This window comes from Neofelis nebulosa, chromosome X, assembly GCF_028018385.1.
Source record: "Neofelis nebulosa isolate mNeoNeb1 chromosome X, mNeoNeb1.pri, whole genome shotgun sequence".
In the NCBI taxonomy this organism is placed as follows: Eukaryota; Metazoa; Chordata; class Mammalia; order Carnivora; family Felidae; genus Neofelis; species Neofelis nebulosa.
Genome location: NC_080800.1, coordinates 15,404,675 through 15,418,190, shown reverse-complemented (window position 1 = coordinate 15,418,190; position 13,516 = coordinate 15,404,675). Strand labels below are relative to the sequence as shown.

The 13,516-nt window shown below is 45.4% G+C and overlaps 1 protein-coding gene across 3 annotated transcripts in view; it reads left to right on the top strand.

Annotated features, from left to right (window-relative positions):
• The window catches only part of ADGRG2 (adhesion G protein-coupled receptor G2), a 123,849-nt gene that overhangs the window by 47,464 nt on the left and 62,869 nt on the right, over positions 1–13,516 (top strand). For all 3 annotated transcript variants that reach the window (XM_058713997.1, XM_058713995.1, XM_058713996.1), the window contains exon 3: positions 6,222–6,337. In XM_058713997.1, coding sequence (XP_058569980.1) covers positions 6,223–6,337 — 115 coding nt within the window. In that variant the 5' untranslated portion in view covers position 6,222. The remainder of the gene's footprint in view (positions 1–6,221; positions 6,338–13,516) is intronic.

The window sequence follows — 13,516 nt, the reverse complement described above, 5'->3', positions numbered from 1 at the left end:
AAAAGAATTACCAGGCCGGAGATGAAGGGAAAGTAAGAACTCAGGGAGGTAATGTAAACAAAGGAACCATTTCTGTGTGAGCTTATGGGCCTAATGAAGCAAACTGGAGCTCCAGATATGAAATACAAAAGAAAAGCTCAGAGACATGGAGAGAAAAATACAAGGCCTAACATATTCTTAAAATTCAAAAAGGAGGGAGGGAAGAGTTTGAGAGAGAGAGAGAGAGAGAGAGAGAGCGAGTGCACACACGCTGACTGCTTCAGCTCAGGTCACCATCTCAGGGTTCGTGAGTTCAAGCCCTCTGCTGGCAGTGCAAAGCTTGCTTGGGATTCTTTCTCTCCGGGACTTCAGCTCTCTGTACCCTTTCCCCGCCCACATGGTCTCTCTCTCTTTCTCTCAAAATACATAAATAAAACTTTTTAAAAAATGAAAGCATTATTTGTCTGATATTAGTATAATCTGATAATATAGTAAAAAATTAGTATATTTTCTTTTGCTTAGTATTGGCATCGCACATCTTTCCCATCCTTTTGTTTGCAAACTTGCTGTATCATTATGTTCTAGTTGTGTCCTTGTAAATAGCATATTTGGATTCTTTTTTTCCAGTCTGATGATCTTTGCCTTTTAATTGAACCATTTAGTCCATTTATATATACATTTTTTAATATGTGTTTTGAGAGAGAGAGAGAGAGAAGGAGGGAGCGTGCATGAATGGGGGAGGAGCAGAGCGAGAGAGGGAGACAGAGAATCCCAAGCAGGCTCCGCACTGTCAGTGCAGAGCCCGACTCGGGGCTTCATCTCATGAACCGTGAGATCGTGACTTGAGCTGAAATCAAGAGTCAGACGCTTAACCTACTCAGCCACCCAGGTGCCCCAGAAGACTTTAACTTCTTAATTTCATTTTTTTTACCTCCTAATTGATATATATATATCTGTATTATATACTGTATATGTAAATAATATAGGTGTCATATTTTTATGCTGTCATGTTTCATTTATCCCTGCAAGATATTAATGTTTTATACAGTAAACATTCATTTGGATTTACCAGTATATAGTGCCACTGTTAGCTCTGGGAAACTGGGGTGTCTGACCTGTGTCTCATGCTTTAGAAGGTCCCTCTCTGGCCCTTCCCTAGTCATAGCCTCTCCAAAGGGTGAGAAGTTTGCAACGCAAAGAAGTGATGCCCACCTGGAACGTGGGACCCTGGAATCCCCCTATCCGGTCATTCTGTGCCAATTTCTAGGACCTGAGCAGGCCTCTACATGCTGCAGGTATACATCCCTTTAGACCTAAGGGATGACCAAGGGGTAGCTGCTTACAGGGAGAGAGGGGGGGTTAAACATACAGGCTGGGGTATCCGCATGCATACGCACAAAGCCTCTTGTAATTTGAGATGGAGCCCTAGTGGAAGAATAAGGGCAAATTGGACCTCCTTTTGTTTTTTTTTAAGTAAGCCCTATGCCCATTGTGGGGCTTGAACTCATGACCCTGAGATCAAGAGTCATGTGTGGGGCACCTGGGTGGCTCAGTTGATTAAGCATCCGACTCTTGACTTCAGCTTGGGTCACTGATCTCATGGTTCGTGGATTCGAACCCCACGTGGGGCTCTGTGCTGACAGTGCAGAGCTTGCTTGGGATTCTCTCTCCCCATCTCTCTGCCTCTTCCATGCTCACTTGCACACTCTCTGTCTCAAAATACATAAATAAACTTAAAAAAAGAAAGAATCACATGCTCTACCAACCGAGCCAGCCAGGAACCTGGATCTCCTTTTTTTAAAATTTTTTTTTTTTTTATGTTTATTTAGTTTTTGAGAGAGACGGACAGAGCACGAGTGGCAGAGGGGCGGAGAGAGAGAGGGTGACACAGAATCCGAAGCGGGCTCCAGGCTCTGAGCTGTCAGCACAGAGCCCGACATGGGGCTCGAACTCACGGACTGCAAGGTCATGACCTGAGCCGAAGTCGGCCGCTCAACCGACTGAGCCACCCAGGCGTCTCACCCCGGACCTCCTTTCAAACTCTTAACCTGTATATCACAAATGTTAGGAATGGGCCTGGTCACATATTAACCACTTTTCCTTCTCCTTCATTCCTTGTTGCATCTCAGATCTCATTGTTTGCCTGCGTACATCTTTTAGGATTTGTTTCAGTGAGGATTTGTAGGTAGTGAACGATATCACAGTTCTTGTTTGGTCTTCTGGCTTCCATTGTTTCTTCTGAGAAGACAGATGTCAGTCTATCACATGCTCTTTTGAGGGTTAATTGTTTTCTCTCAAAGACATAAAATTTTCTAGGAGGCTTGCGGAACAATTATCACACCCCTTGTTACTTAGGTCAAAAAAAAATATCGGTCATTGCATATGTCGTGGCAGCCATGTACATCAGAGTCCACAACCACAAAAGGGGGCCCTGGACCAAGATGGATTTTGGATGATCTTTGTTTGTTTGTTTATTTATTTATTTATTTAATTTATTTATTAAGTTTATTTGTTTTGAGAGAGAGAGAGCATACATGCAAGCATGAGCAGGGGAGGGGCATCGAGAGAGAGAGAGAGAGAGAGAGAGAGAGAATGAATGAATGAATCCCAAGCAGGCTCTGTGCTGTCAGGGCGGAGCCCCACATGGGGCTCCATTTCACGACTGTGAGATCATGACCTGAGCTGAAATCAACAGTCAGACGCTTAACCGACTGAGACACCCAGGCGCCCCTAGATTTTACTGTTTAAATGCGAGCAGATAGTTTTCTTTCCAGTTGATGCTATCTCACCAGCCATGCTTAGCACCTTGAAAATGTGCTAAGAATCGATGGCTATTCAAATCATCTTTCTCGATGGCCTAGATAGCACTGAGCTAACCCAACTTACACCAGAAAATGAAGAAAAGTTCTAGCTCAAAAAGGTAAAAATGACTTTTGTGTATAATGAATAAGGCTTTCAAAATCCACAGATTTCCTCCTTGGTCGGTGATCCTAGGACGTGATGACTTAGCAGGGTGTTGTCTAGTTTATACAGAAGGCAATAGGAGCCACGTTATTTTAAATGTGATAAAACATCTCCTTTTGGGAAATATATATTCAGCCTTGAGGAAAGGTATTTCAGCCTTGACAACTGAAAGCGGTCTTTTCCGTGGCACCCGGTCTATAGTAAGTCCTTCTTGATCTGTGTTCTCTTTTCAAGATGATTGCTGGAATCACCCTTCATTCTGGCCTTTCCTGCTGTCGTTGGGAGTTGAGTACAAGCTCTCTTCAGTGAAAAGGCGTGGTTTATTTTGATCAGAGGCCCAAGTTCCAGCACATAATAACCAGTCACTGTGCACTCTGACTAATTTAACTTTGACCGTATCTTATGTACCACTTAGGAGGTCCTCCCCTAGGACTTGGCAAAGCTCAAGAATGAGGTGGCAAAAATTTTGAAATTATATAATAGCGTTTTGACTTTGTTGATTCATTTCACCTGGTGGATTCAGAACAGTTTACTTCCAAAGACACAGATCCTCAGGAGGACAGCATCGTGGTCTGGTAGAAAGAGTAGGAGTCCCACCAAACAGCCAGATGACCTTGACCCGTCGCCTAGAGCATGTTGGTTGGGCCTCTTCCTTGGTCTGTCGAATGAGGGTTTGAGGCTAGGTGAATTCTGAGTTCCTTTCCAGAAGTAAACTGCTCTGAAATCCGATATTTGTGCAGTAAATTTTCTAAGTCAGTTCTACAAATTCCAGGTAGAGTTGAGCCTGAGGGCATGTGTATGGGAGAGAGTTTTTTGGTAGAGGTTTGGTGCACTAAATGCAGATTGTTTTTTGAATAGCAGTGCTTTTGGAGGGGGAACTGCACTCAGAAATAAAAAAAATAGATTGATTTTTAAACTTTTTAAATGCAACTTTTTGTGACAGACCCATAAGTGTCCAATTCGATTGAGTTTCAGGAACTGAACACACCCACGTCACCAGCACACAGAACGGCACCTGTACCTCAGAAACCCCTTTGTGCGCACTTGTAATCATTCCACCCTCACCCCCTTCCAGGGATAGCCGCTCCCCCTGCTCCTCGCTCCATCCGTCAGTTTTGCCTGCTTTTGTACCTCACATGAATGGACTCCTGTACGATATGCATTCGTTCACGTCTGGCCCCTTTATCTAACTTTGTATCTCTGAGATTCATCAATATTGTTGCATGTAGCTGTAGCGGACACGTAAATTTTCCTCCAGAGAGACATTGCTACATCTCTGCACGGCTATATTAACATTCTGGTTCGAGTGACTCATTTGGGAGGGTCAATAATATGCCATTATGAAGAGAGAGAGGATAAGCGCGCTGAAGAGCAGGGCCAAACCAGAGACGTTTTACAGTTTGTGAACGTAGTGTATTAATATATAATACAATTTATTGATTTAAAAAATGTAAGCCCTCTTTGGAAGGAGAGGGATTCACCTCCTGGTCTGAGACGTTATCACGCCATGTCCAAGGAAAGAGTTACCTCCGTGGCATTGGTGATGGCTATGGAATTACAGGATTCTTAAAGACCGACAGCTTTCCCTGGAGACTGAGAAATTGTGTTTTATCCCCGTCTGTCCATGCCCTCACCCACATAACCCCTGCACTGTTTCACCCTGCACGTACTAGGGCGCAAAGTAGGTATTTGTTGACTGAACGAGTCAAGAGTACAGCTAGCCTTTCTAGTGGCTTCACCGTGCTCACTTAGCACAGCGGCACTCTCGGGTCGGTCCTGTTAATCACAGTTGGCTAGACGGGGCATCTCGGCCACTGGAAAGGACTCGTCCAGAGTCACGCCGACATTGCACGGCAGAGCCAGAACCTTTGAACTCCCGCTCTTTGGCCGCTCAGCGTGCTTGTGCCTAAGCCCGTGGGCAGATTGTGATCTCCTGCCTGGCCTCTCCCTCCCTCAGCGTCCCATGCCAGCCTCGGCTGCTGGCGCCGACTGCCTGTCGGGGGTGCTGCTGGCCAGCTCCTCCACCGTGAAAGGGACAGACGCGGTCTTCGGATTGGCGGTTCTCTCAGCATGCCGGACCCCCCTCGATACCTTTCTTTTTATTGCCCGTCGATAAATGTCGAATGCATGGATGCACGAATGGTAAACGGAGCTTTTAAATTCAGTTTTGTTACGAACTTTGCTTTTTTAAAAAAAAATGTTGACTCTCCCCTCCTGACTACTAAAAATGCAAGCACTGATCATGAGCTGACACGTAACAGAGAGGAAATCCTTTTACAGTATAAAACATAAGTAAGGGTAGAATGTTTATAGGATTCTCTAACCCCTTCTGATTCTTAGCATCGTTTTAAGCAGCCTTTGTATAGTGTTACTAATTATATATGCAGTGTTTTGTGTTTTTAATTTCTTCTCTTAATATTTTGCGTGTATTGAAGTTTTCCATAAATTCACAGGGACTACCTTGCCTGTCTTTTTAAAAAAATCGCAGTCTTAAGTGAAGTATAGTTGACAGGCAGTATTCTTTCTATTAGTTTCAGGTGTACAACCTAGTGATTTGGCAGTTCTGTACACGATGAAATGCTCCCCATGGTTCAGTGTAGTTACCTTCTGACACCATACAAATTTACTACAGTATCTCTGACTGTTTTTTATGCTGTACCTTTCATCCCCGTGACTTATTTATTTCATAACTGGAACTTTGTCCCTCTTAATCCCTGCCACTTACTTTGCCTGTCTCCTCACCTCTGGCAACCACTAGCTTGTTTTCTGCATTTGTGCGTCTGTTTCTGGTTTTTGTTTTTCAAATAATTTTTTCAAAGCTTATTTATTTATTTAGAGAGAGAAAGTGGGGGAGGAGCAGAGAGAGAGAGAGAGAGAGAGAGAGAGAGAGAGAGAGAGAGAGAGATTGAATCCTAAGCAGGCTCTGTACCATCAGCACAGAGCCCGACGCAGGGCTCAAACCCACCAACCGTGAGATCATGACCTGAGCCGAAATCGAAAGTCCTCCGCTTAACCAGCTGAGCCACACAGGTGCCCCTGTTTTTTAAAATAATTTTGAATGTAATACGATATCCCACTGGGTGGTCTTCCCATAATCAATATAGGTTTTGCTTTTTGTAGCCAGTGCCCGGCTGGCATTGCCAGTTCTCTGGAACCAGAGTAATTTAAAGGAAGCAGGATTGCAGTTTGCCTTGGTTAAGTAACTGACCTCTTGGGTATTTCTGTGTTGTGATTATGGCGTGCTGTGATGATGATGTTTTCCCCTTATTTTATTCCAGGATGTTTTTCTGTGGCAGGCAGTGTGGCCATGCTGGCAGACCCGAAGAACTTCTGCTGTTCAAGATGTTTCTTACCATCATCTGTCTTCATGTTGTTCTGGTTACATCCCTGGAAGGTAAGGTGCCTGCTTTTTAAATTTTTTTTTTTTCATTTTTTCCCCATTCTATCTCTGTAATGTGTGTTTACTTAGAATTTATTTTTTTGCTGCAAAATAAGCATAAGACTTGCCATTTTAACCCTTTAACCATTGGCATTAAATATATTCACAGTTTTGTGCAGCCATCACCACTGTCTACTTTTAGAACATTTCGTCATCTCAGATAGAAACTCTGTACGTGTTTCTTCTTTTACTGTTTATTGATTTTTGAGAGAGACAGAGCACAAGCCGGGGAGGGGCAGAGAGAGAGGGGGGGAGAGATAGAATCCGAAACGGGCTCCAGGCTCTGAGCTGCCGGCCTAGAGCCAGACGAGGGGTTCGAGCCCACACACCGCAAGATCGGCGCCTGAGCCGAAGTCGGACGCTTAACCGACCGAGCCACCCAGCTGCCCCGAAACTCTGTACGTGTTCAACAGTAACTCCCCATTCCCTTCCCCTCAGTCCCTGGTAACCTCTGTTCTTTCTGTCTCTATGAATTTGTCATTTAGGTACCTCATATAAGTGGAATCATATAATATTTGTCCTTTTGTGTCTGGCTTATTCACTTAGCATGCTCCCAGGGTTCATCCACGTTGTAGTATGTATCAGAACTGCATGCCTTTTTAAGGCTGAATAGCACTCCATTGTGTGCGTAGACCACAGTTTGTTTATCCATTCATCGTTGATAGACATTTGGGGTATTTCCACCTTTTGCTACTGTAAATAATGCTACTATGAACATTGGTGTACAAGTACAAGTTTGAATCCATGCTTTCGATCCTTTTGGGTACATAAACCTAGCAGTGGAATTGCCGGATCATATGGTGATTCCGTGGTTGACTTTTTGAGGCTCTGCCACACCGTTTCCCACAGTGGCACTACATTTTACATTCCTCCCGGCAGGGCACAAGGATTCTGTATCCTCACCAACACTTCCTGTTTCCTGCTGTGCCGATAGTGGGTGTGAAACGGTATCTCCTTGTGGTTTTGATTTGCACTTCCTTACTGATTAGTGATGGGGAGCATCTTTCATGTGCTCAGTGGACATAATATAGATCTGTTTTTAGAGAAGCCGCTACTAAAACCTTTGGCCCCTTTTTGAATTGGGGTGTTTGGGGGTTTTTTGATGTTGAGTTTCAAGAGTTCTTTTTATACTCTGGGTATTAAATCCTTTACCAGATAATGCAATTTGTAACTATTTTCTCCTACTCTGTGTTATCTTTTCACTGTCTTAATAGTGCACTTTGATGCACTAAAGGTCTTAATTTTGACGAAGTCCAATTGATCTCTGTTTACTTTTTTGCCTGTGCTTTGGCTGTCTTATCCAAGAAATCGCTGCCAAATCTGATGTCCTGAAGATCTCTCCCTGCATTTTCTTTGAAGAGTTTTAGAGTGTTAGCTCTTGTGTTTAGGAGCTTTGATCCATTTTGAGTTCATTTTTGTATACGGTTTGAGATAAGGACCCCACTTTGTTCTTTTGCACGTGATAGCCACTTTTCACAGCGCTCTTTGTTGAAAAGACTGTTCTTCCCCCATTGAATGGTCTTGGTACCTTTGTCAAAAATCAGTTGACCGCATGCGTGAGGGTGTATTTTTGGTGTTTATCTGTTTTTTAAAAAAGTATCTACTTGAAGGCACTTCTGCATGGAAGCTTTAAGGGAAGTAGATGGAGAATTAGCCAAATGAAGCAGAATGGTTTTCAGAAAAGAGGATCTTTAGAATGAAACAAGGAGGAAAGGTACATAAAGGAAGGCAGCAGAAAGGCCAGAAATCCTGGCTGTAACATCTGTAGGTACAGCTGCCAAAAGAATACCATGCTATGCAAATGGAAAGCATCCTCGCCTGCAATGTTATTTAAGAAGAATTCTTTTTGTTAAAGTGTATTTTTGTTTTGAGAAAGATACAGAGAGCAAGTGGGGGAGGTGCAGAGAGAGAATCTCAAGCAGGCTCTTCACCTGTCAGCGCAGAGCCCGATGCGGGACTCGAACTCACGAACCGTGAGATCATGACCCAAGCCGAAATCGAGAGTCGGACGCCCAACCCACTGAGCCACCCACGTGCCCCTTTAAGAAGAATTATTAAGGCCACACAGAGAAATACCTTTCTTATTCAGAGGAGAGTGGCAGGAGCAAGGAAGCTTCGCTGGATAAAGCGAGTGTCAATGGACAGCAAACAATGACGTGTAAACAACACACACACACACACACACACACACACACACACACACACACAACTTAAGTGGAAAACTTCCCAATAGGCTGAAACACAACTGACAGTCTTTCAAAAAGTAGGCACTGGGGCATGTCAAGAAGCCACCACACTTTACAAAAAGAAATGACACGAGCTAAGTGCATACTGACTGCTTATAGTGTGCCAGGTTCCTACCTGCCTTACACATATTCACTCTCTTAAGCTTCTCAACCAAATCCATGAAGGACAGATCCTAGCCATAGCCCCATTTCCCAAATCAAGACACTGAGTCTCAGAGAGCTAAGTAAGTTACTCGAGGAAGTGGCTGACTGGGATTTGTGGCCAGCTCTGAAATTTGTGCTCATAACCAGAAAGCCAGAGTTCTCAAACCTCTGAAAACATCGGTTCTCAAGATAGGAGAATGCCCTGGAGGACTTGTTAAAACAGGTTTCTGTGTCCCTCCCCCACAGTCTTTGATTCAGTAGGTAGAGGGCAGGACCCGAGAACTGACGTTTCTAACAAGCTCCCAGGTGATGTTGATGTGATTGGCCCAGAGTCTACACTGCCTGCACAGCTTGCCGAAGACATAAGTAGGGGGCGCAAACTCCCCCTGGATGGAGATCACAAGTTACAAACTGTCGCGGGCCTGTGACGTTTATGTAAATTATGCTCGCACATCATCTTTTCGGGGCATTAAAACGTCACTGTGGGATTGGTGAAGCAGAAATCAAATGTCCCCACTCTACTGATGAGTAAATGTCCCCAGGGACGTAAGTCTTTTTGAAAAAATGTATTTAAACATGATGAAAAGGGGGCAGGTAAACAGGAAAGTACACGCACGCTGACGGCTCCCGTGTCTCTCTGACCGAGAATGATCTGTGCCGATGGAACCATGTGTAGCTCATGTGTGGAAGAAGCCAGAAGCGCCAGGGAGTTAACGCTTCAGAACAGTGAGGGCTGAGAGTTTGTGTTCACCTGCGTCAGCTTCCTCGTCCCTTGGCGAGGTGATGCTGAGGTATGTTCTACAAACCTAGTAGATTGTTGGATTGTGCCGCAGTTACCCATAGTAGTAACCCACTCGTTAGTGTACCCGTTATGGGCTTTACTCCCTTCCCTATCATACTTCCCTACTCCCTCCCTCAGCTTTCTGGGGTCCCCCCACTTGGAACCTCACTAATTTTCCAAGGTCCAGCCAAATATCACTACCTCTATAAAATCTGCCCTGATCTCCTCAAAAGAAGTAAATCTCTCTCCCCAATGCTCCTTTCTCTCTTTTTTTGTTAAATAATTTTTTTGAGAGAGGGAGAGCAGGGGAGGGGAGGGGTGGGGGGGGGGATCGGAAGTGGGCTCCGTGCCTACAGCAGGAGCCTGAAGCAGGGCTCGAACCCATGAACCGTGAGGTTATGACCTGAGCTGAAGTGGACGCACAACCGACTGAGCCACCCAGGCGCCCTGCTCCTTTTTCTCTTTGTCCATATCTCTTTATACTTGTCACCTTATATGACGGCATTAGGTACTTCCTTTGCCGAATGCACTTCAATGCGCCACGAGTCCTTTTAGTGCACCATCCCGGGCCGCGTGAGAAGGGAGAAGAAGGGTTTGGCGAGGCGGGTGGGAGACTGATGGGAAGCAACCTAATGAGGACTGGGGGCTTGCCCTGGGCCAGGCCCTGCTGGGTGCTTTATGTACGTCATCTCATTCAATCCTCACAAAAACGCATCATGATAGATAGGTTTAGTCTCAGTTTGCAGATGAAGAAATGGAGTATCAAAGAGATTAAGTCATTTGCACAGAGCCTGAGAGCTTGGGGGATTCCCTGTTGGAACCCATAGCCTATGCTGTTCGCACTCCACCAGGCTGCCTCGTAAGTGCCTGGAGACCGAATGCACGTGTCGGTGAGGCACGGGGAGACGCTGGAGAGGGAGGGGGTCTGGGGTAAGCTGCCAGAGAGCAGCCATCACCCTGGGCTCTGGGGGCTGTGGATCGCAAACACAGTAGCTTCACCCTGGAAGCCTGAGAGTGATTCAGTAGCTCTTAATTAACAGCAGGAGAGGTCGGTCTCACAGTCTTTTATTAGGCCACTGGCCAACAGAGAGAATCCTTAGGCCTTAGCGCTTTCAGTTGTATAATTTGGTAACGTGTGAGGGAATCATTCTTGGTCTGCCAGAATCCCAGATGAGCTTTGGTAGGTAACTATACTTTCTAGCCTCTAGCTTTCCTGGGCTATGCCATGCCTTTTTTCTTTTTTCTTTCTCTCTCTCTCTCTCTCTTTTTTTTTTTTTTTTTTTTTGGTCTTTGAAGGAGGTCTTCTTTTAGGTACAACTATTTTCCAGAGGGTGAAATGACATAATAATGGAAGATGGTTATAATCTCATTCTTGCAGAGTTGTCTTCCCCATTTGGAAACAATTACACATTTGAGCCAGTTTAGTGAGCTCATGAGCTATAATCCCCAACTTTCTCTCTCTGGTCTGGGCCTAGATCTTTCTGTGCTGCAGGCATTTCCAGTGGTAGATTCCTCTCTAATTCCCCTCTTCCAAGGCCTCACTGTCTTATTTCCTCTCACCTTCTCACGCTTCGTCCATCCAAGTCTTTGTTCTTCCTTGTGCAGTGCACGTTAAGGCTGTAGGAGCGTAGACTGCGATGCTCTTGAAAGGCAGGGAACCTGTCTTGCTTGACTTTGTCCTCTGGTATCAAACCGGGTGCTGCACTCCTTCCCTCTCAATTCCCCGTCTGTGCAAATGAGATTTTAAATACCTTGGCGTTGATCCGATGCTCAGCCAGTCTTACAGCCCTCCGAGTTCCCACCACCTGGACACAGGCATGAGGCCGCTTCTGGTAGACCCTCACTCTTTTCCCCGGCAGGTAGAAGTGGTGACAGGGAATGGTAGAGGCTCGGGATAGATTGAGGAGGAAACTGAAAGCAGAGGACGTTTTGTGTCTGACTTTCCACTTGGAAGTCCTGGTCAGAACTCCTCATAGCAGCCTCTACGTCGACACGGGGAGCGTGGTAGAGATGAAAGATGGTGGCATAGTGCGTCTGGGCAGAAAGAAGGCTAGAGGCGATGTCTTTTTCAAGTCTCTTTTGTCTCTTGTGGGGCAGGGTAGGGATTCTGATTGGCCCTCGCTTTCCTTGTGGGTAGCCGTGTTGTGAGCCGGGTGCAGGGACAGGGCTACAAAAGTGATGGCGTAGACAATTTAGACTAGCAGCCAGGTGCAGGATGCGACAGACACTCAATGGTGGGACCCGAGGGGACCTGGTCAGCAAGAGACGGACCCGCAGGCCAGGGCGGGCTACTGAGAGAATTGACCATGGGGGCCAGTGACACAGCCTTCAGCAGTGAATGCCAACTGGATAGCCAGGAACCCCACAGGGTGAGGGAGATCTTTGGAGACGTCATTGAGAACCCAGTGCTCAACATGGGGTGGGCTCACAGATCCAGGCCCTTGGTCCCTGTTGCCAGAAGGACACTAGCGCCCCATTCCCAACCTGGAAGCCATCTTGACTACCGGAAGGAAGGGGCGGGAATACAAAGATTGTGCATTTTTCCAAAAGACATTGACTTAACTGGAGATCATTTTAGAGCAAAAGAGAGAGCTACCTTAAATCATCAGGTTTAAGAATGCTTTTCCTGAACCTCTGGAATAGAGGCTCAAAAATAAGATGGAACCTTCTTAGACATTAAAGGAAGCTTGGGTATTTTTGTATCTGTTTGTTTATTGTTGCTATTGTTTGTACATCTAACTTCTGTTTATACATTTTAAACTAACCTTAAAATGAATACATATTAAACACTTCAGATGTGTGAGGACACTTTGCTAGGCATTGTTGAAGGTGATCATCATATCCCGAATTCTGCTCCTCCTTCTGGTTTTCTCTTTTCAGGTATGAAGAAATATCTAGTCAGGTCCTTGTGGGTGAGGGTGGCAACTTTTTCCTCTCCGTATCCTTCATAGTCTAGCACAGACTAAGGGCTCAATAAACTCTGGTCGTTTGACTGGTTTTGATTTGTGACTCTAGTCACAGGCCTAGAGATACTCTAGAACGTGAGCCTCTCCCCTCAGCTTACGTCACCAGCATCGCCCTCGTCTGAAGCCAGTGAGTTCTGATACGACGTAGGTTACTCTTCTAAAGTTTTGCATAGGCCGCAATGGAGTGGCTGCTCATTGGCTAGAATTACTCTTGAAGAGTGGTGTCCTCGCCTCTCTATGATGAAGGGTCTCAGCTGATTGCCTGTTAAGATTCCTTCAAACTCTGAGATTCTGTGCGTTCAATTGTCCAGTAGGGACAGTCTTCAGATTCCTAATTCACTGTCCTGGGTTTACCAGGGATCTTCGGGGTCTGCTTTGAACCGAGAACCACTTGTGTCTGCCATCTCATTTCAAAGCTGCTCTCCAATTCAAAATTCTTAATGTGAAATTGGAAACAATTTAAAATAGTTTTTAGGGGCGCCTGGGTGGCTCAGTCAGTTGAGCGTCCAACTTCGGCTCAGGTCATGATCTCGCGGTTCGTGAGTTCGAGCCCCGCGTCGGGCTCTGTGCTGATGGCTCAGAGCCTGGAGCCTGTTTCCGATTCTGTGTCTCCCTCTCTCTCTGACCCTCCCCCGTTCATGCTCTGTCTCTCTCTGTCTCAAAAATAAATAAACGTTAAAAAAAAAAATTAAAAAAAAATAGTTTTTAAACTTCATGTTTTTACGTAAGGTGATTTCAAAGGGTCTTAAAGTTACAGCGAAGCCAATCAATCTCTTGATTTCGAAATTGATAAAAGCTCCCGAAGTGGCTTTTGCTGACTGGCAAATCAGCCAGTTGCCAGTGCTATCCTTGCCTTGCTCGTCATGGAAAAGTCCCAGTGTTCCTTGGTAGGATCCAGTAGCAACAGCTCATAGTCCCAGACTTTAAAAACAGCAGCAGATGTGGCACCTGGGTGGCTCAGTCAGTTGATTGTCCGACTCTTGGTTTCAGCTCAGAT